The sequence below is a fragment of the Molothrus ater genome, chromosome 4 (assembly GCF_012460135.2).
Source record: "Molothrus ater isolate BHLD 08-10-18 breed brown headed cowbird chromosome 4, BPBGC_Mater_1.1, whole genome shotgun sequence".
NCBI classification, from domain to species: Eukaryota; Metazoa; Chordata; class Aves; order Passeriformes; family Icteridae; genus Molothrus; species Molothrus ater.
Genome location: NC_050481.2, coordinates 30,405,568 through 30,426,808, shown reverse-complemented (window position 1 = coordinate 30,426,808; position 21,241 = coordinate 30,405,568). Strand labels below are relative to the sequence as shown.

The following is a 21,241-nucleotide window of genomic DNA, read 5'->3' as shown; positions in this document are numbered from 1 at the left end:
TACCTTGGTTTGCTGGGTCCAGATTTCCATCAGAAATGCAAAAACCTAAGTCTTCATCAAGACACTTGAAAAATAAAATGAAGCTTATTTCAGCAGTCTGTAGACTAGAACTCTCAGGCTGCGAGGAAAATACTTTTAAATTACCAACCCTGTATCTTACCAGCCTTATACTGTATAATTCTATCTCAAACTGATTTTTTTCTTGGCCTTAGGAACCACTTGGTTTTAAACATAGATTAAACAAGTTCCCTGTTGCCTTTCCTCATGAATTTTTTAGGAAATCCTAACCTTTTAACAACGTTCACATGCGATAAAAGCTAATCAACTAACTTGCCTTCCAATAATTACTTTTCTTTTTTAAGTCCTCACTCAGCCCCTTAATCACCCTTCCTTTTGTTCAGGAAAGCACTGGAGCTCTGGCCAAAGGTTTATTACAGAAAGCAAAGTAAGTTTGTGAAAGTACCATGTCTAAAATAATTTATTTTTCTTTTACACACACCAAGTATGAACAGCATAAATTTAATATAAATGTTAATTCGCATACAGAAGTCAAACACATTATTTCAACATTAGAAATTGCAACATGTAAAAGAATTATTAGGTAGCTAATATCAAATGCAAATGAAATGAAACTGCTGTAACTGCACGTAAATTAACAGCAAAAAGGACAATTTAATATGGTGATGAAATACACTGAACCAAAATACATAGTGGACCACAACAGTTGATTGCTTTTAAGAAAAATTATTCAACTTGAAATCTTTCCATTGCATTGTTTTCTGTCTACATAATATTCCTTTCTGACAAACAATTTCCAGATACAACAGCTTACAAACAATACTTGCAGAGGTGAGGCCCTTAGACATTTTAACCACCTGGTCCAATCCTTGTCAATGAACTGAAACTAGGTATAAAATCCCAAAAATAAGAATGCCTACAGTATTAGTTTCAGATTTTTAAGAAGGTTAAAAAAAGGTTGTTTTATTTTGTCATTCAATAAATAAAGCACTTGACTGAGAAATGCCAAATAGTCACAATAAAAATAAAGATGGCTCACTCAAAATGAATTACATATATCTGATTTTAAAAATCAACAACTATTTTCAGTTTAATGCTAAACAATGTTTTTTAAGAAGAACACGGCCTGATTAGAAAGTGAGCAAGCTGCTGTTCCACATGGCTACCACAGGCAAGCACAGGTGCTGGTTTCAAGGGACAGCCTGGATTAAAGTAAGGCCTTTATGAATATGAAAGCACACGTTTGTCCCAACAGGGAGGTGCTAACAACAGGAAACACAACCTAGTGAGCTGTACATAAAAGCACATGTAATCTGTATCTGTCAAGATTTTTTTTTTGCCTGTTTTTGTCTCTAAGAATTAACTAAGGTATTGAACCTTAGTGCTACGACTACAGCAATGTAGCCTGATGGTACATTCATGTAAAGTCCTTCAAAATACCAGTTTTCCATCGATGTACTGCTAGATCAGAAGCAAAAATTTTATTAGTCATGTTCTTCCTATCAAATTTTGCATCAAGTTAATGGAAGCAAAATTGCAGATGGTGTGGAAGTCTCATATTATGGAGGTTTATGATTGCTAGAATGGTGTTCATTGTTTTGTTGGTGGGATTTTTTTAACATTTGTTTAAATTTTATTACATACAATAGAAGCTGAAAAATTCTGTGTGAAAATACAAGAATAGGAATTGTGGCAAATTGTTTCAACACTAAATATAAATTACTGCTGTATAGGCTATTACAGGTAATAAAAATCTTTTAAACAAATTATATTTCAAAACCCAAATTTAATCAAACTAACCAAAACAATTTAACATTCAATTTCACTAATCTTTAAATTGAAATGCTTAATACACATGCTTTGAAGAATTATTCATCAATAAACATGGAATGTGAATTTCCAGTAATTACGTATCAGTGGGGTGTTCTTTTTCTTTTCATTACAAGATCCAAAGCAATAAATTCCAAACTCCTCTTCTTCAGGGATATTCAAACCAAGTAGGGTGTACAGTTGGCTGTGGAAAGAGAGGGGAGGGGGAGGAAAGCGGCTTTGATTTCAGCAAACATACTGCATTATCAGTTTCAAGATGGACTTAACGATTAAGATAATGGTATAACGAAAGCATTCAGAGTCTTATACCAAAGCTGTGCTTTTCCCTTTCCTCTGCAGCACTAACACTAACTCAAAATAATTAAGAAACTTTATAGTCAAATGCTCAAAGGGTTTTTCTTCCTGAGAGCTTTATAGTTTTAAGAGACCCCATTCTTCAGTACTGAATGCATTTTCTCACCATATATACACACACCTTTGTTATATACACAAGCCTTTGTTTCACCTTCACTGAGTGCAAAATATCAATGCAGACAACCCTCAAGTGCATATTAGGTCATTGTTCTGAGCTATCTTAGCTACATACATTATACATACTATGGCAGCAGTCATTCATATTGCATATTTACCACCTTAGAGTCTACGCTCAACTAAGCACCAAGTTCTGCCTCATGTACTCTGCATAGACAAAACCCAAATTCATTGCGATCATCAGTGGAGTAGAAGAAAACATGTCAATTATATCCTGCTTTGAAGTGACTGACTCTACAAAAGGCAGATAAGTTATTCACAGATAAAGTCAGTCCAACATTGTTGTGTCTGTCTAACTTACTCTTTTCCAAGTTCTCTTACACAGACCAAGATTTCCAAAATCTGTGTTCCCTGTCCATTAGCAGCAGCCGAAAAATAACTGAACCTTTGGGAAATGTTTTGTGTGCCTGGGATTGGAAACTTCCAGCAGTAAAGTTAACACACAGCATGGATTTAATGCCATTTTCAAACTGCCTTATAAGCTTTCAAAAACCATTCTCACAGCACTCCAAAAAAAAAAAAAAGAGAGAGGTCTCAGAAGTGACAGATATACATACTTAAATTCATCCACAATAGCATATTCAAAAAAAAGTCAGAGGAGACAATAGTCTCTTTTACGTGAAACTGTGTACCACTTTTGTACATAAATTTGAACCCAAGCTGGAAAGGCAAATAATTAAGACATGACTGAAAAAATAACTCAAGAGTCATTTTAGGAATAAAAGCCATAACCTTCTTTGTGCTGCACAACCAACAAGAACATCAGACTGCGTGATCCATCAGCAGGTATAGGAGAGGTATGGTCTCCTTTGGAAAAGGCAACAGAGAATCTCTAGAAGCCACTTTAGAGCTGTGTCTGTGAGAAAGTACAACTTCTCTAACAGTGCAAACAGTGCAGCTAAGACAATGTCTCTCAGAGGGTAAAAAGCCAAAATGAACAATCCTGAGAGGCTTACTCACCTTTACTATCCCACCATGCTGCATTCAGGGACAGCAATGTTATATATGCTTGCTCAGGGGCTGTAAGAAAAACCATTATGTGTAAGTCATCTGATAAATATTTCAGACTTCTAAATTCATACTGTTAAAAAACTTCTTATACTACATTCTGAGCCTTTCTAAAGATCACAAAAAACCTCCAAACCATGAATTACCACTTATCATCTGTATTTGCTAAACAAAGCCAGCAACTTCTGTATTCTTTTCAAACATCCTACCATTTGTGGCTGTTGATTGTTCCCTGTCAGCATAGTTTTCTGCTGTCAGGGAACAATCATGTTTTCTAAAAACCATCTTTTTCAAAATATTCAGGTGACACCAAGTGGTTAGTTGTTATAGTGCTGTCTGCTCAGGTCTGCCGTGTACCAGTACTATATAATACTTGGTAAAAATCAAGTATTCTGTAATGTGTGAAAGGAAATACAGAAATACATACCACAAAAAGAAAAAATTTAAAAAAGCCAGAATGCCTTGAGATTATTAACCAAAGCAGCCCTTTCTCATTTACTTACCTTAGAACATCTATATTCTTTAAAAAGAAAAGTAACAGCAAAACCCAACCTCCTGTACACATTATCAAAAATTAAGTGGCCAAAAAATTAGGTTCCTGTAAGAGAAGTTACTTACCAAAAAGAATTAGCCCCTATATCATCTTTGTACACTTATGTTTATAGTGAGTTGCTTCCAAGAAACACACTCAGACTTTTCTCAAATCACTGCTAGTTATCAAAAAAAACCACCCCAGACAAAACCCGCAAACCCCAAAGAAAAACCACAACCCATACATCCATCAGCAACATCAGCATCATTCAACACTTCCATGAGAAGGAAGGACTCTGTCACATCTAGCAAATCATCTTTACCTGTAGATATTTCTTTCAACACAGAATATATATTGAACTGGAACAGAGACAACTTCTTTAGATTAGATTGGGAAAGGAAATTGTACTTTTAGACTCCCTAAGGCTATGTTTCAGCATCACAACAATGCCAAATCAAAAAGGGGGTTTTAATCAACATGAAAGACGTGTATCTTTCAAAAGTCAGCCTTGTACACATTTGCTTTAAATCAGGGCTCTGCATATTCTTTGCAGGCCCAAATCCTCACAAACCAGAATGCACAGAGGCCATCAAAAGAAAAAATAAGTGTTATTCAAAGACAGCAAGACGGCATTACTAGCACTAGGCCATTAGGCAGACAGCTGTAAAAAGCAAACCTGGTATTTGGGAACTCTGCTAAATACCAATTCACATTAACTGTGATTGTATGGCACATCAAGCAGAAAAAGTTTTAGAATTCTATTAATTTAAATCCACTTTAAAACATTTTCCCTACAGTTATAATTTGTAATTGTAACTCAGGAGATAAAAATCTCAACACATACTTTCTTATTTTTTTTTTAAATAGTCTGCATCAGACTATTTGCCCACAGCTGTGAATAATCACTCTTAATCTAACTTTAATTGTTCCCTTGATTCTTTCCCAGAGAAGTACAGGAGAGAAAATAACTTTAGGTAATGAAAGAAGCAAACTGGGCAGGTACATGTGGTGAAACACAAAACCTGCAACTGTCCTTATTCTTCTTTTAAGAAGAGCTTCACAACACTATTTTGAGTTTAGTACCCTTTTTATCTTTGTGTTTAGGATTACATGGGTTATAATGGCATGGCCCTAATTTTCCTAGCTAGAAAAATATGGAAACAGACACTAGTCAAATGCTGTGTGTACAAAACCAGACACAGATATTTAGCCACTTATTATTCAAAATCACTTTGGCCATATGAAAGCACCACCTTCTAGAGGTGTCCCAATAATGTAAACCCAGCACACCACTGCTGAAGTGGACACAATGTATAAGGCTTTGAGCTTCAGAGGTTCTTCTTCCTCTAAGACCTTTTGGCCACACCAAGTCCAAACCCAAGGAGAAGAAAGAACATAAGCAAGAAGCTTGTTTACATTTTAGTCATGCATTGCAAAAAAAAGGCATCACAGCCAAGCCTGAAATAAGTCTGCTATTATGAACTCATCCAAAGGAGAAACCTCACCACAGCCTACATACATCTCAAGAGACTTGAAGAACAAGTGCTAAGTAGCAGTATTAGGAAGAGAAGAATGGTAACACTATTTTAACAGTGTACTGCAATCACTTTTCCAATTCACCAAAATTAGAACAGGTGAGGGAATAAACCCAACCAAAGAAAAAAATCCCACCCCCCTGCTCAATTTTATAATAGAAAAACTTTCCTCTTCTAGTAGTTGCATTCTGATTTTTAAAAAAAGCAAAATATATAAATGAAGATGCTAGAACACAGACTTTCAAAAAAATTTTCAGCATTGTAATCATCTCACAGATGACCTTAAACCTAAGTTACTTACATGTCATCTAATTCTTCCTTATACATTCCTGTAGATGAATGTAAGCAAAAATTACCCTGGCACTGGACTGTTTAGATACTTAGAGTGCTTTCTTGGTGCTCTCATCTAATGGTCCAGACTCAACTGACACAAGAACCAAGCCTTCTGCAGACTACTTTTTACAAAACATACATGTGCACCAAGATACATATACCAAGAACCATTTAAAAGTAACTTTTCTAGCTCCAGTTCTTCATAGATAATCAAAAATGTTTATGCTTACCTAGATGTAAAAGTGTGAACTGTGCTGCCAATTCCTTTGCATCTTCTACTGTTGTACAGAGTTTTTCTGGCATGAAATAACTCTGAGAATCATCGACAATACTAGAAATAAGCACCTTGTACACCAAGAGTATTTTCCCATCCTGACTTGTGGTTGAATACAAGCAGTATTCTGGTGGTGCCCAGCTATTTTTATGGCAAAAATAATCCAGATGCATTACTGCAGAACTGAAGTGACTGAGCTTTAAAGAATACATGCTAATTGGAGTAAGCTTTATTCCTGGAAAAATGGGATATGTACTTCTTTCAACTTCAGGAGGGCTTGGACTGTGCTGACCATTCAGACGAACTGAAAGACCTGCTGGTTTCCCCAAGGATTTTTGAGTACCATCATCTTTGTTAGGAAACCCTAAGAGGTTTTCAGAACTGGGACTTATCTGACCATTAAAATGCTGCTTCCAAGGACTTTCTTTGTTAACTGGCTTCGCCAGTGTTACCTCAATGCTAGCTCCATCAATGCACTTTCCATTCATTATAGACATAGCAGCAACTGCATCCTCACGGTGGAAAAAATGAACAAAAGCATAGTCCCTCAACTTCTTCACACGTTCAACTACTCCTGGCTTGAACTTGTTGAATTCAGCTTTGATTTTGTCCTCTGTAGTAGATATCATTAGATTTCTCACATACAATACTTTGACTCTCTGCATAGTTTCTTCATCAACTACTTTCTCAGGATCTGCCCAGTCTACTTGAATAGTATGACCCCAGGGCTGGAACGTTCCTACAGCAAAGAAGTATTATAGAAATAAGAAACATGCAAAGGAAAGCAGAATCATTCTTATCGCCTATCTCTACAAAAAGAAAACACGATGCATACCACTAGAAACTGGGTTTTGTGGCCTATATCTACTAAATTTATCTGAAATTGTTAAAGTAAATAAGACTCTGCAAAAATGACAAGTGCTCTGTTACCTTTGGGTTCATTAAGCACCATAAGCTGTCAAAACAAAGACTTTGTGACATGCACATAGAGACACACAAAAGAAGACCAAAAGTAATGGATTTAAAAAGCTACTAAACACAGCCTCTTCAATAATACTACCACTTTAGAAAGCATGGGCAACACCTGGAAATAGTTATCTAAATGTACAGCTTCAGCACAACCCTTACTCTATGTCGCAGCAGATGCCAGAACCCAAACTAAAAGAAAAAACCAAAACCAAATCTGCTTTGTTATTCATGTCAACCCATGATTTCGTGTATCATAGTGGTTTATTTCTCCATTCAGTGATCTGGAGGTATTTCACCCACCACTTTGCATATATATATTTATATTTATATATATGGTTTTTTTTACATATATATACACCAATTACATTTTGACTATATTACATATTATTACAATTATTATATTGATACTTATTATATATTTTATATTTTGTACATTGTATATACTTTTGCATATTTATTCTTTTTCTTTCAAAATTATTTTCTAGTAGAATATAAAAGACCTACCTTTTTTTAAAATATGAAACATTCATGTATTTCATAGTGATGAAAATAACATTACTCATGACAACCCACAGAAAATACGAGGCATATTCAAGGCATTATCCTCTCTAAGCTCACTTTTAAGAGAATTTTAGTGCAGAGCCTTGTGCACATAAATGAAAACTGAATGCGTGCCCATGCAAATACATATTGGCATAAACACCTAAATTACATAAAACTGATTTCTATTTTTTAATTGTCAGAACCACCTAAATTACAGCTTCTTAAAAAAAAATAAGTTAAAAAAACCCCACAACTACAAAACATAAAAAATAAAATCATCCTTAGCCAAAAGGCAATACTGCAGTTTTGTAACTCTCAAAACACCTTAAAGCATGGAAAACAGAAATGATCCACCATCTCATCCCCCAAGAATATGGAAATAGATACTCTCCATAAAAACTCCGTTTAATTACAGATTTACCTGGGATTAGTCGTCTCCTAGCCATTGCAGCTGCTCTGTGAGATTCATATTCTACAAAGGCAAAGCCACGATTTTTAGTTTTGTCGGTGGCATTTGGATAAACAATAACATCCACCACTCCTTCTGTAACTTTTTTCATTTCATTCAGTATTTCTTCTTTCTTCTTATCTTTAGGAATCGCTCCAATAAACAGTCTGCAGTTGTCCAAGCTCACGCAGACACCAATAAACTTCCCTGGACGAATTTCATAATTATTAAGAATCCTGATGGCCAGCTGGGCTTCCTCTTTAGTGGTGTACATGACAAAAGCATAGCCTCGGTTCTCACCACTGAATTCCATCATCAGTCTGAGCTCATAGATCTTCCCGGCTCTCTCAAAAACAGGAACCAGTTCATCTTCATACATATCACGAGGAATCTTACCCACAAAAACTTCACAGCCACGAGGTGGTGGAGGACCTTCCCAACCTTAAAATAAATTGTCCAACAGCAATCTTAGTACAAATACTGCATATTTGTACAGTACATTTCCCCCATATCCACTTTGAATGTGGAAGTTATTTATTTTTGGTCTCAGCTGAAAACTAGTACATTCTATTATGTCTTATTTCTTTTATGTTTAAATTTTTAAAAATGCGAGAAACCTAAAGTTTGCATTTCTTTAAATTCCATCTTCTAGGCTTTTTTCCAATGTAATCTGTATGATAACACACTGAACGTGTTTATCAAAAACACTGACAGGTTCACCAAGAGTCTCTATTTCAATAATTTTATGCCCCTTACAATTTTATTTCAGTTATTAATAAAACTGATATACCTAAGAAAGATACCTAGGTAAGGTGTCAGTTTTATTTTCTACTACAATGCTTTAAAGTTACAAAATGTTTCTCTGCACTTCTTGCCCCCATATTTTTATAAATTTCACTAAGGTCCCCATCGCATCACTTTTTTTTCTTCCTTGACATCATTCAAAAACTCCAAATATTTTTCTCCCACCTTCATTCATCCAATAAAATGAGACTCCCTAAGAAAAGCAGGATACAGAGCCAAACTTTTTGCAACAGCCAAAAATATGGAACACTTTTACTCTAAAAAACACAGTTTTCACAGGCAGTAGTGGATGATAGGAAAAAAAGAAGCAAAAAAAATTTCCACAGAACAACTCAGTCTTTGGTTGACACCCAAAAGCTGCAGAACATCTATGCTTCTCTCCTTAAGCCAAGGACATTTAAATATTCTTTCATATCTCTGCCGTACATACCGAAAGATATGTTCAGGAGATAATGTAAAGGTGTATTTATGCATTTAATATTATGGAGTTACGGTCTTCAAATACAGCACTCCATTTTCCCAAAATAATAATAAAAAAATTTTAAAAGTTTGTTCAGCTTTGTTTCTTTTTTAAAATTAGACAAACAACTCAGGTAGAAGGTTCAAAGGCAGATGGTCAAATCATGATTAAAAGCTTTTTCTAAAAGTTTGATGAGGAAGGTTTTCTACAGGAGAAAAAGCAAGGAGTACAAAGATGGTAGAAAAAACTATAATAGTATGAAATGACAAAGCATAATGAGGCAAGGTGAAAAAATAATTACTCTCGACAAGCTAAGACAAGAAGATAATTAAATAATGTACTTTGGTTTGAAGTTCAGAATAAATTATATTTAGATTATTTTGTAAGTAACACTTTTTCCTTAATGTATTGTCAGAGAGCCTGTAATTTACTTTTGAAAAAAATGAACAGAATTGAAAGATTTTTGCCCTCTCACAGAATCATTTTTTATCCATAAACTGTACAGAAAGAACTACATGGCACACAGGGAAGCTACCAAGGCATCAGAATTGACATGCATTTTTGGAGTCACATTGCCATGACTTATCTAGGAAAAAGCTTGGCTCTGTTCCACACAGCATTTTCACCTTTATAAATATCTCTGACCACCTGAGCTGAGGTCTGACTGGACATGGCAGCTAACACCATTTGCAGGCTAGTACTGCCATCACTCACATCATGCCAGTCCCTTCCCACATAAAAAGAAAACACCAACTGTACACCATTTTAGGAGCTCCAAAGACAATGGCAACTGCACACCTCAGTAGAGCAAAAAAATGTGCAGGAGTAATGAAATTAAATAACAATCTTTATTTATTTATTAACTAGATAAATTTTGACCATCCTTCTCAGCCCAGTAACTGATTGAACAGTGATTCTCAATAAGCAAAAGCCACTTACCACACAAAAATCCCCCTTTAATTTTAAAGCTGCATACTAACCCAGCAGTACAGCACATTACTGCCAACTGGAATTAGCCTCTGACTCCTGACTTAAAAAAAACTGGTCTGTGCCACATTTGCCATGAGGGACATGTACTTAGCAGAGCACACGTGGAAAGTTAGTCAAAAGCATTCCACAAGTAGCTGACAGAGCTTCCTTGACCAGGTACCTGATTCATCACTGGACCACAGAAAATGGGACTCCTATTTTTGCAGCAGCTCCATCAACATTAGACATAATCCTCCTACTGTTAGTGTCCATGTCATCTTAAACTTCCATGTAATTCTAATGACTCACATGCCTAGTGACATCACTGGGTCCACTGCTTAGATGGCAGCAGACATAAAACTATGAAAATTCACTTTCAGCTTTTTTCTTAAAACACTGTGGAGATACATTTTTCATAAGTGGCATACACTAAACAAGAACTGTATCAGGTAAAAACCTGTACATTTTTAAGGCAATTTTCAGCCACATCTGCTTAGAACAGAGCTAACAGCGAGACTATCCTTTGACAGCAACACAAGCTTATAGAAATCACATCTTAAACAAGGAAAATACATAGTGAAACCCTTCATTTATAAAGATACTGCCATTTCCTACAAGCCATCTCAAACATTTAAGCCTCACCTGGCCTACAGCCATTTATAGTAACTGAGAGTAATTCCCAACTTAAAAAAAAATGCATTTTCAATGTCCTATGAAAAGACATGAAGATTTGAAGAAAAGATATATGCCTATATATGCCTAAAGTCAATGAACAGATTGATGGAAGAGGTACCTTGTCAAACCCATCTAGTTTCAGAATCTATTAATAAAATTAACTTTGCTAAACAAACACACTTAACACCATCTAATGCTCTAATTAAAAGACATTATTAAGTAAAAGATGTATAATAATTTAAGAACAGGCTGAAGTTAGTGATGTCCTGCAATTCTTTTTCCAGTGCCATTTTCAAAAGAGTTTCACAGGGCTTCCTTTTGCTATTTTATATGGGCTTAGTAAAAGTACAGACAAAATGTAAAACAGAAAAACCCAGAGAAATAATTTTGAATTAATTTAAAATTTTAATGCAGCTCTAACTTAAACTCCATACAGCAATGAGTAAATAAAGTCCATGCTTATGAGCATAACTTATAAAGACATGGGATCACAGGCCACAAGTGAGAATGAACTGAAAGAGCAGCACAAAAATTTTCCTTCTTTCTGCTTGTCTAAGTGCATAATCTGATTCAGAAAGAAGAGTCACTGTATTCCATGCCATACAACCAGGCTTACTAGCAAAATTATTGTACACTGCTGATGTCAGCAACACTGGAAAAATTATTCAAAATAAAAGAAATATTTTATCGTCCACTCTGAAACAAAATGAGTTAATCTTCACTGGTGCTCTCTCAGAGAACAAAAGTTCAAAAAAATATTCTTTGGCCAATGCAAGTGGTGAGGCGTAAGAAAAGACAGTAAGTGGGTTAGGACTCCGTCACCAACGTATTTTTCCCTTATATGTCCCTAAATGTTTTGAAGCATGTTCTCAGCCATATGGAACACACTTGGCTTTGTGAACTCCACATCTGTTGTGCTACCTGCCAATTTCAGGTAGTTTTAAAGGTGTGATTTTTAAGTCTACCAAAAGCAAATGTTCCACACAGTCTAGCTCAAGAGATCTTAAATTACTGGAAATTGTAAAACACATCAGGACTCTCCCCATATGTGTGATGTTTCTTAGACTGCTTCCTTAAGCTTCTACTACTGGTCACTGTCAAGATACACAACATGAGGCTACACCAATTTTCAGTCTCAAAAGAAGTGCTTACCTGGTGGAGGACCACCAAATTTTCTTTGCCCATTTTGCTGAACCATGCTGTATCCAGTCTTCTCTATCAGGGCAAGTAAAGCTGCCCCATTTTGACCACCGCTTCGGATCTTGCCACATCCATTTGCTGCAGCTTTATTCTCCTCATGCATATCTGCAACAGCTTCAACAGAATACCACAAATATTCCAATTCAGCAAACTCTAAGTTGTTATGTGCATACAGAAGCTACCAAAATACAGAAAACCACTCAGGCTATACTTGCCTATTTACTGCAACTTTGTTTAGCATGAAGCTTCAATCCTACACCCAGCCACTATCAGCTGTGTACTTGCTTTCAGACCATTGTTCTGTAGCTGAGATAATCTGGAACTTTACCCAGCTACAGAAATATGTAACGTAATAGATTATTACATGATCTATACTCAAACTCTCTTAAGTGCTATCACAGCTAGCACAACATAAGTAGCACAACTATTTTTAAGAATGCTGCCCTTCAAGTAGAAGAATGAATTCTTTCATTAACCATGTCATCACAGTTGTGTAAAGGACCAAAGAGCTACTCGAGGTGACAAGTTCCAATTTCTTATTACTTCATTTTATAAGAACGCCAACTATTTCAAATTTGTATTTTAGTACTAAAACACTGGAGGAGCACTGCAAGTCCATGCCCAGTCACTATAAAGAAGTCAAAAAACTCATGAACATAAATAATTTTGTTAATACCAACATAAAATAAAATTAGGCAGAACAGTCTGGCAAAACTAAAGATTTGTAATAATCCTGCCTCTGGGATCCCTACTTTCATGGCTTTATCCATTTTCACAATTTCAAAAACTAAACCTTATCACTATGGTTGCTGCTGCCCTATCTCCTGTTTCTCTGGCATGCCTAGATCTCACCCAACATCTTTAGGTTTCTGTCACCCAGGTGATGAAAAACATCACACCACTTGGCAATTACCGATTTTACTAGCCAAGCCAATAAAAAGATCTCAAGTCAGATGTTTCTTTCATTGCCTCTTTTAACTTCCGTAATTTATTTACTCTTTTCCCAAAATTATCTGCCCTAAGGTCTGCTTAGGCAAGCAATCTTTTTCATCACTTCAATCCTTTGTCCAAATGCCATTTCCAAGTGCTATGCCACTTCTTGAGAAATGATGCCCCAAAAAAATCATCACCAGAAAAATAAAGGTACCACTGTTTGTTCTTCAGTGCCCCTTACATTTTCAGCTTTCTTCATCTTCAGGCTCAGGCTCCAAAAGACAATATCCTGAGACATCAGCAGTTTAGTTTTTATAAGAAAAACATTTAAAACCAGCTTAAAGCTCACACAAACATTTCTTAACAACCCACTACTATTTACTCAACAAAACTGAAGTTTTTAAATATACTGCAGACCAAATTTATGGAGTGATGAAGTGCCTGTTCCCCTACTACACTTATGGATATTATGCAATGATATTACTACTGAGAGGTGGAGCTGCAGCTTATTCTCCCACTCATGCCCCAGCTTTATCATTTCAAATGTGCTTTAAATCAATGTCATTACTAATTCTAAGTGCATTTTTTCACAACAGTCTTCACATGACAGACCCCACATATCCTTCAATTAGAACAGTGTTAACAGTTATTTTTCTCACTCTAGGAAAAAAAGACTTTTGGTGGGGATATATTTTTTGTCTTTTCACCGAGCCCGTATTCACTTTGGGGCAGGAGTCCATGCAAGCAACCATTCTCAAGAAGTTTAAATTGTGTCACAGGGCACTAAAACCCCCAAATTTTAAACAAAACTCCTGGCTTCATCAAAAGGAGATTCAAAAAACCGGCAGAGCAGAAAAAAAAAAAAAATCCCCCACAGGCACAAGCAAAACCAGCATGGCTCCCACCTGCTAGAAATGGTGTAATAGTGTCCCACCTCCTTTCAGCAAGTGAATTACACTTATTTCACAGCCTACAAGCTACACAGTGATTCCGTAATTAGGAAACCTTTCGGCAGCTTCAGGCCTAACAAGGCATGGAGATGACAACGAAGCCGGAGCGAGGGGGAAGCAAACTGATTTACTGATTTTCCCTTTGTCGTCGTTATCTGCAAGGGCAGCACCGCGGGAGCTCAAAGGGGCCAAGTGGCCCTGAGGAGCAGCAAGAGGCCCATGCAGAAGCAAACCAACCTCGGGCACGCCTGGGGCACAAACGCCACGGACGCGAGGAGGCACGGCTGCATGTGGGACAGTAAGGGAAGACAATAAACTCAACACACAAACACACCCCACACACCCCACACTCCCCCCCCCGGAATCTCTACGCTACTCCCGCCGACTCGCACTTTCTCTACACCGCTTCATCCCTCATCGTGCTACCTCCGCCTTTCCCCACGGCACGGCAAGGACCCGAACCCACCACTATCGCCAAACAGACGAGGCCAGGGCATGACTCCCCGCTGTCCCGTCGGGAGCCGAACGCCACAAAGCGATGTCCGGCTGCCGGCGCTGTCAGCGCCTCATGCGCCCAGCCCCGCGGGCATGCATGGGGTTTCCCTCGCTCTCAACCCACCCGGCCAATCAGCGGGCGCGGAGGGCGGGCACGGACACAATTGACAGGCGGCGCCAGCCAATAGCAGCGGGGCAAACGTGCCCGGCACGCGAGAGCTCTTTAAAGCGGGCGACGGTTGGGCGAAGGGGGGACGTGTCCGGCGCGCGCGCGCCGCAGCCGCCGCTGGAGCCGTTGGGACGGCGCGCGCCGCTCCCGCCCTCAGGGCGGGCACGCGGCGCCGCCTCACGGCCCGGCGTTCCATTCCCGCTCCATGGCAAATGGGGGCCGGGTCGTGAGCGCGCCCTTAACGTTTTCAGAACCTGGCTGATGTATCTTTTTTTGCGTCCTGAGGCTTTTATCTCCTCCGAAGCGGCATATTTGGGCCTTTTGGATGTGATCTGGGATGCACTCGTTGTTGTTTAGTGGGAGTGTTTAGTCTTGTTCAGGTCCATGTTGACAAGTAATACCAAAGTGAAGTATCACTGAATCAAAAACGGAAAAGACCTCTGGAAAAGCCAAATCTAGCCTATGAACCAACACCATCATGTCCACTTGACCATGGCACTAAGTGCTCCATCCCATCTTGCACAGGGATGGTGTTGATGACCTCCCTGGACATTCTATTGCATTCCAATATTTGATCACCCCTTCTGTGAAGAAATCCTTCCTAATGTCCAACCTAAACCTCCCCTGGGTGCAGCTCAAGGCTGCGTTCTCTTGTCCTGTCTCTGGTTGCCTGGGAGAAGACAGGTCTGGTTTCAATCCCTGTTGGCTCAGTTAATGTTTCAGTGTCTTGGAAATGAGCCCCATGAGCCTCACAAAACCTGCAGCCACTCCAAGCCAGTTGGGTTGGAGGCCCTGCAGTTCTGGCCCTGCTCTTGAACTCCCCTCACAACTCCTTAGGGCTCACGTAGCAAGGCACACATCAAATGTACCAGGGTTAATATGGTTTGTGGGATTAGCTTGCAAGTTCTTCAAGTTGTTATCATAATGTTGTGGCCTGTTTCCCCCATTTAAGAAATTAAAGTCTTTAAAAACAAATATGCTTTCACCAAAAACTTCTCCCCCTCCCTTTTCCTAAGGTTTACATGCTCAACTGCACTTAGTAATAAGGCAGAGAATCCCTGAAGTTTTACCTTCAGGACATGCAAATTCATCTTTATTATGAATATTTTCCAGCACTTTTAGCAATCTGACTTTAAATCTGTACTTCCACAGAATTGCCACATTGTCATATTTGACATTTAGTCACTGGAGTTTGCTTAATTTTCAAAGAGAATGCATATTGTGCTTTTATTAATAATGGCATGTTACACTCATTGTGTAATTTACAGATGGTATGTCTCCATTTAAAAGTTCTGAATGGCCAACATACCAAAGCTATTGCTTTCAAGATTAAATTTCACCACCTTTTCATTTGAGGTGCCTGTTTGGTTATTTTTTCCCCCTACATCTAAATCAGCCACAAAGCCTCTCTTAGGAATCAGTTTGGGGTATATTAAGTCAAATGTCAAATTTGTGACATTTTGACTGCAGCTGTGTGTCCCTGTTACCTTAGAGACTGCTCAATCCCTGGCTGAAAACTCCATGTGTCTCAGCTGTTATTGGTGGTGGGAAATACTGAAGGAATGCAGGCAATCTCTTTTAAATGGAAAAAAAAAAAAACCAAACCCCACCCCAACCCACAATTCCTCAGCATTTTCTTTGTATTTCATATAAGTGACATCTTACAGAATAGGTTGCCATGTACAGCCATTTCTGGAGTACAGCAGAAGGTCTCAAGGAAAACACAAATTTGCAATCAGGTTTTTCACTTTATGGCATTAATAAAAGAGAATGTAAAAATCACTGAAAAGTATTCCATGTTTATAATCTCTTATTAAACATCGAAGGTGAACATAGGAGCTGAAGACCCCTGCCTTTCTGAAAGAAATTTATGATATTTTCTTCCTCTGTTCCCCATGTGCTAGTTGGGTATCAGAGTTCTCAGTGCACCCTTGCCCACAGGTGTGAGCTGCTTTTCTTTGATGATCTGACTGTTCACTATAATTAGGCTTTACTAAGAACAATTGTTTATAACCTGTACTTTTCTTGGATTTTGCTGTGACTCATAATAAAATCTGAGCTGAATATTCGAACTCTTTTTCCTAGTAAGACATAATTTACAGGGGATGTAATATTTTTTATTAAATTAAGAACAATATCGGATAAGTTCAGGTCGTCAGAAGAGATTTTACACATCTGAAAGTTTTATTCACTTGTTTTTCCTGAACTTTTATGAAAGGATGGGAAAAAAGAGCCAGGCCCAAAACATGTTTTGGTATTTATCACAGCATTTTTTTTTTATTGCTCTATTGAATCAGTACCTTAGGACATAGTTGTTTAACTTTCAAACCTGAGAAATAGAAACTTATTGTGGGATTATTGTACAAGAATTACAGCATAATTTACCAAAAAGCATTTGGCACCAATTCTGGTTCAAAAATTACCTTAAATTGCAAATAATATACTGTTTGCCCCAAAGCTTTATACAGTTCCTTTTAACACTGAGTTCGTTTCCTTACTAATGTGTAGCTGAAACTCTCACAAATCTGATGGGTGAGGAATAAGGGCAGAGTCTTGCCAAGATTATGACATAGATTCCTTTGGCTAGGTTTGAAAATGTAAAAGAGGTCTTTTTCTTACACATTTTATTTTATAGCACTGCACCAGACAGTGCTTTTCCTTCTAAGTTATTTTAGGTAGCTGTAACACAGAAGTCCTTGATATTTAACTTCTGTTTTATTGGAATGCTAGCAAGTCCCACTGTATATATTCCTGGAGTGGGCTATTACTGCAGTTGTAATATACTTTAATAGAAGCATTAGATTTTTTTTTGTCAGAGTAAATTTTACTATGGCCTGGAGCAGAAAAAGAGGGTATGTAGTATTTCTCTGCACTCTGACAGGTTTGATATGTAGGTAGGAGAAATACTTTAAAAGGAACCAGACATCCTTTGAAGTTTAGACAAAGGTCTCTGTAGAAAACCTAGACATAATATGATTGTAAATCTAATTATAGTAAGCTGTCTGGAAAGACTTCATTTCAGTCAATCAGCCCATTTTATTTTGGGTTTCACTTTATCAAGCACTGCAGTGCTTGTTTATTAGGATCCTCCTAACAAGGCATCCTAGTGCCTAAAGGGTCTTTTTTTCTTGAAAAGCACGGTTTGTTCTCATTCAGCTTTCTGCCTTAAAAAGTTGGAATAATTTTTAATTAAATAATTTATAAAATTACAAGATCTAATATTGCTGAAATGAGCATTTGAGGGGGGAACAGAATATCAATTGTAGAAAAAAAGTAATACAAATTTCCTTTTTTGGTAAACCACTTCAAGACACATGCCACAAGATTTTAACATGCAATGTTAAAAGATATATAATGAAGATGAAAAAATGGATCCTGGAGCAAGCTCTGTCTTCACTTTGATGAGTACAAATGTCAACAATTGCCCTGATATAAACTGAATTAAATGATCTTTAACCAATATTGCTGAGTGTGGAGTGATGTAAAATGCGCATTAACAAAGTGTATAAAATCTCTTGTCTTGTTTTTCCCCTCATTACATCCAGAACCATTGCCTTCTGTTTTCTCTAAAAACTTGGGCCCTTCACAATAAAAGCCATGCCTTTATCACTGAGCAAAATGGCAGTTTTCTGGCAATACAGCTAAGCCTGAGAGGGAAGGAGCAGAAGGGAACTGCTGAAAAAGTAACACCACAAAGGGTTGGTGGAAAAAGTGGTGAATGTCAGGCAAGTTAAGTGAGGAAAAGACAGGAAGCAGGGAAGGGCCAAGGGAGACACAGAAAATCCTGCCCTACAGCACTGTGGTCTTTTGATGTTCCACCATCATAGAATGCTTTCCAGTCTGCTTTTTAAGCAGATGTTTCAAAAGCATTCTGAAACAGATATATAGGCAGATGTTTTAAAAGCACTCTGAAACAAAGATATATCATCTTCACCTCTGTGGAGGAGGAATTGAAGAGGATTGTCAAGGAAATGGCTACTGCCTCAACAAGCTTGAAACCAGAGTTTTCTTCAGAGAAAGATATGAAACACAAAGAACTACAAAGCAGGCTTCCTTCCTCACACTACTGGTGTCCCAGTCCTCACTGAAGGGATTGGAAAGTTCAGACACAGTCCCTGCTCAGTGTTTTATTTCTCTGAAAATATTGCCAAAAAAAAAACTTGAATTCATGGCAGTTTCTGTGAAAATCTCAGAGCATATCTCAGCACTGAAATTAAATAGGTGTTAAACTGTAAAGTCTTTGGTCATACTGGATCTAACCTAGACATTAGGTGGAAGTCTATCAGGGAGTCTGAAGACTTTTATATCACATTAGCTTTTGAATATTAAATAATTATGGAAATAAATTACATTGAGTGCAACAGTGGACAACAAGATTTCATTGTACTTTTTCTAAATTTAAATATTTAAAATATCTCATGAGTAATTTGAAAAGTGGAAAGAGTTCAGTGTTTCTTTAGGTTGCTCATACTTGGCTTTGAATTCCTGCTTATACTGAGAATCCTAAAAGGCATTGATATATCCAGTTCACATCCTCTAAATTTGCAGTCCAGCTGCTGTGAGCAGCTAACTAGTTTTTAACTCAGGAAACTCTGGACTGTCAATACCAATTGTAGTTGAACAACTTACAGTGCTTCTGTGTAATTTTCTTTATTAGGGATATTGTGGTCTGCTTGGAGACACAATTAAGAAAGCCTGAAGCAAAGTTACCTGTCATTTTGGGTGTTTCTTTCATTTATATATATACACATTTTTATATATTCATCTCTTACACACACACAGAATACCACAATTTCTCTTTAAGGTTTCTTATGGTATTGAGTACAGCTAACAGAATGATTTTTAAATGCTTTTCTATATCTAGCTATTGCCTGTCCTACAAAACCTAATGACACAACCAGAACTGCGGTGAAAAACCCTAAGAATCACTAACTACATCGTGGGCTACTATATACTATAGTAATAACTATAGTACTAACTGTAAAATCAGTGTTATGCAGCTTAACTGTTCCTTCCTAATTTCTGGTTAGATGGTACAGCAGTGAAATAGGAATTCAAAACCAACTTTTCTAGACCTACTGCGAAGTTATATCGACTTAGTAAATATCTCACTTACTTGTTCTTTAAATGCGGGTTCCACAGTTAAACGTCTCAGTTTGCTGGAGACGATGCATTTTCCTGACCCTTAAGAGAGCCACTAGGTGGGAGTATGTTATCTTAAAAGGCGCTTGGTCAGCCACGGCAGTTGTCCTTTTGGAGACGCTCCACTCCTCTTTTCCTGGCAGCCGGGAGATGCTGCAACTCTCTTCACACCTCTTCAAGTTGGTGGTGATCACTTTGCCATTTTTCAACGCTCGTCTCCACACTGGACGCTAGGGAGACGCTGCCTGCCTCACTGCACCTCTGGCCCGGCAAAGGCAGGCAAGGCAATGAGCTGGGGAAAGCAAAGGCAAAGACTTTATAGAATCACAGAGAATCCTGAGTAGGAAGGGACCCACGAGGATCATTGATTTCAACTCCTGGCTCTGCACAGGACACCCCAAGAGTCACAACCTGTGCCTGAGAGCATTGTCCAAACGCTTCTTGAACTCTGCCAGGTTTGGTGCTGTGACCACTTCCCTGGGGATATGTTCCAGTGCCCAACCACCCTCTGGGTGAAGAGCCTTTTCCTAATACCCAACCCAAACCTCCCCTGACACAGCTTCAGGCCATTCCCTCAGAGGTCACCTCACTGGTCACCAGAGAGGAGAGATCAGTGTCTGCCCCACCTTGACCACTCACAATGAAGCTGTAGATCACAATGAGGTCTCCCCTCAGTCTCTTCTCTAGGCCAGCCTAAGTGACCTCAGCCGCTCCTTATATGACTTCCCCTTCAGATCCTTCACCATCTTCCTGGCCCTTCTTTGGACACTCTCTAATAATACTACAAGTGCCATGCTTCAAAAAGTCTGTCTCATAGCCAGACAAAGAACACAAGCTAATTATGTAGAAAACCCCAAGGACACCGGTGAAAATAGATTCAGAGGATCACCTCGCTAACATAAAAGCTAATAGTAACAATTTTTTTTAAAAAACTTTTAAAAATATATTAAAAGCTAGGCATTTGACAGAGATGGAACTGAAAGGTAAAGAAAAGGTCTTTTGAGGAACTAGGCTATAGGAAAAAAAAAGGTTGTAGCAATATTCAACACAAAAGTGATAGAGCAGTTTTCAAAGTAGGCTAGTTCTTTTTTTAAAAGAACAGAGCCTCCCATTAGATCTAAACTGAGAATACAATAAAAGGTACTTTAGCACAGATGAGTAAATTCCAAGTAATGACTGAAGGATGTGTGTGTTCAACTCTAAAGATCCAGGATGATACTGTTGGACTAAGAGTGTAATGGGTAGTAAATTTTGGAGGGCAGCCATGGTACTAGAAAGATGGTGCCAAAAGAGCTGTTTCCCAAAGTACAACTTTATGGAAACAGGAAAAACTCTGATTTTCACATCAGGAATATCTGAGCTGTAAGACTGTAAGTGGAAAAAAAGTACTGCAAATGATTATTTATTGTTCCCTGTAGTACAA

At 37.9% G+C, this 21,241-nt stretch overlaps 1 protein-coding gene across 1 annotated transcript; it reads right to left on the bottom strand.

Moving 5' to 3' along the window:
• Nucleotides 1–460: 460 nt before the first annotated feature.
• RBM46 (RNA binding motif protein 46) lies at nucleotides 461–20,039 on the bottom strand. Its single transcript, XM_036381524.1, has 6 exons — nucleotides 19,793–20,039; nucleotides 12,082–12,243; nucleotides 7,995–8,462; nucleotides 6,018–6,800; nucleotides 3,340–3,399; nucleotides 461–2,032 (listed from the first exon to the last, which is right to left on the bottom strand). Exons 2-6 carry the CDS (start codon nucleotides 12,230–12,232, stop codon nucleotides 2,007–2,009), a joined length of 1,488 nt encoding a protein of 495 aa, XP_036237417.1. The 5' UTR covers nucleotides 12,233–12,243; nucleotides 19,793–20,039; the 3' UTR covers nucleotides 461–2,006.
• Nucleotides 20,040–21,241: the final 1,202 nt, after the last annotated feature.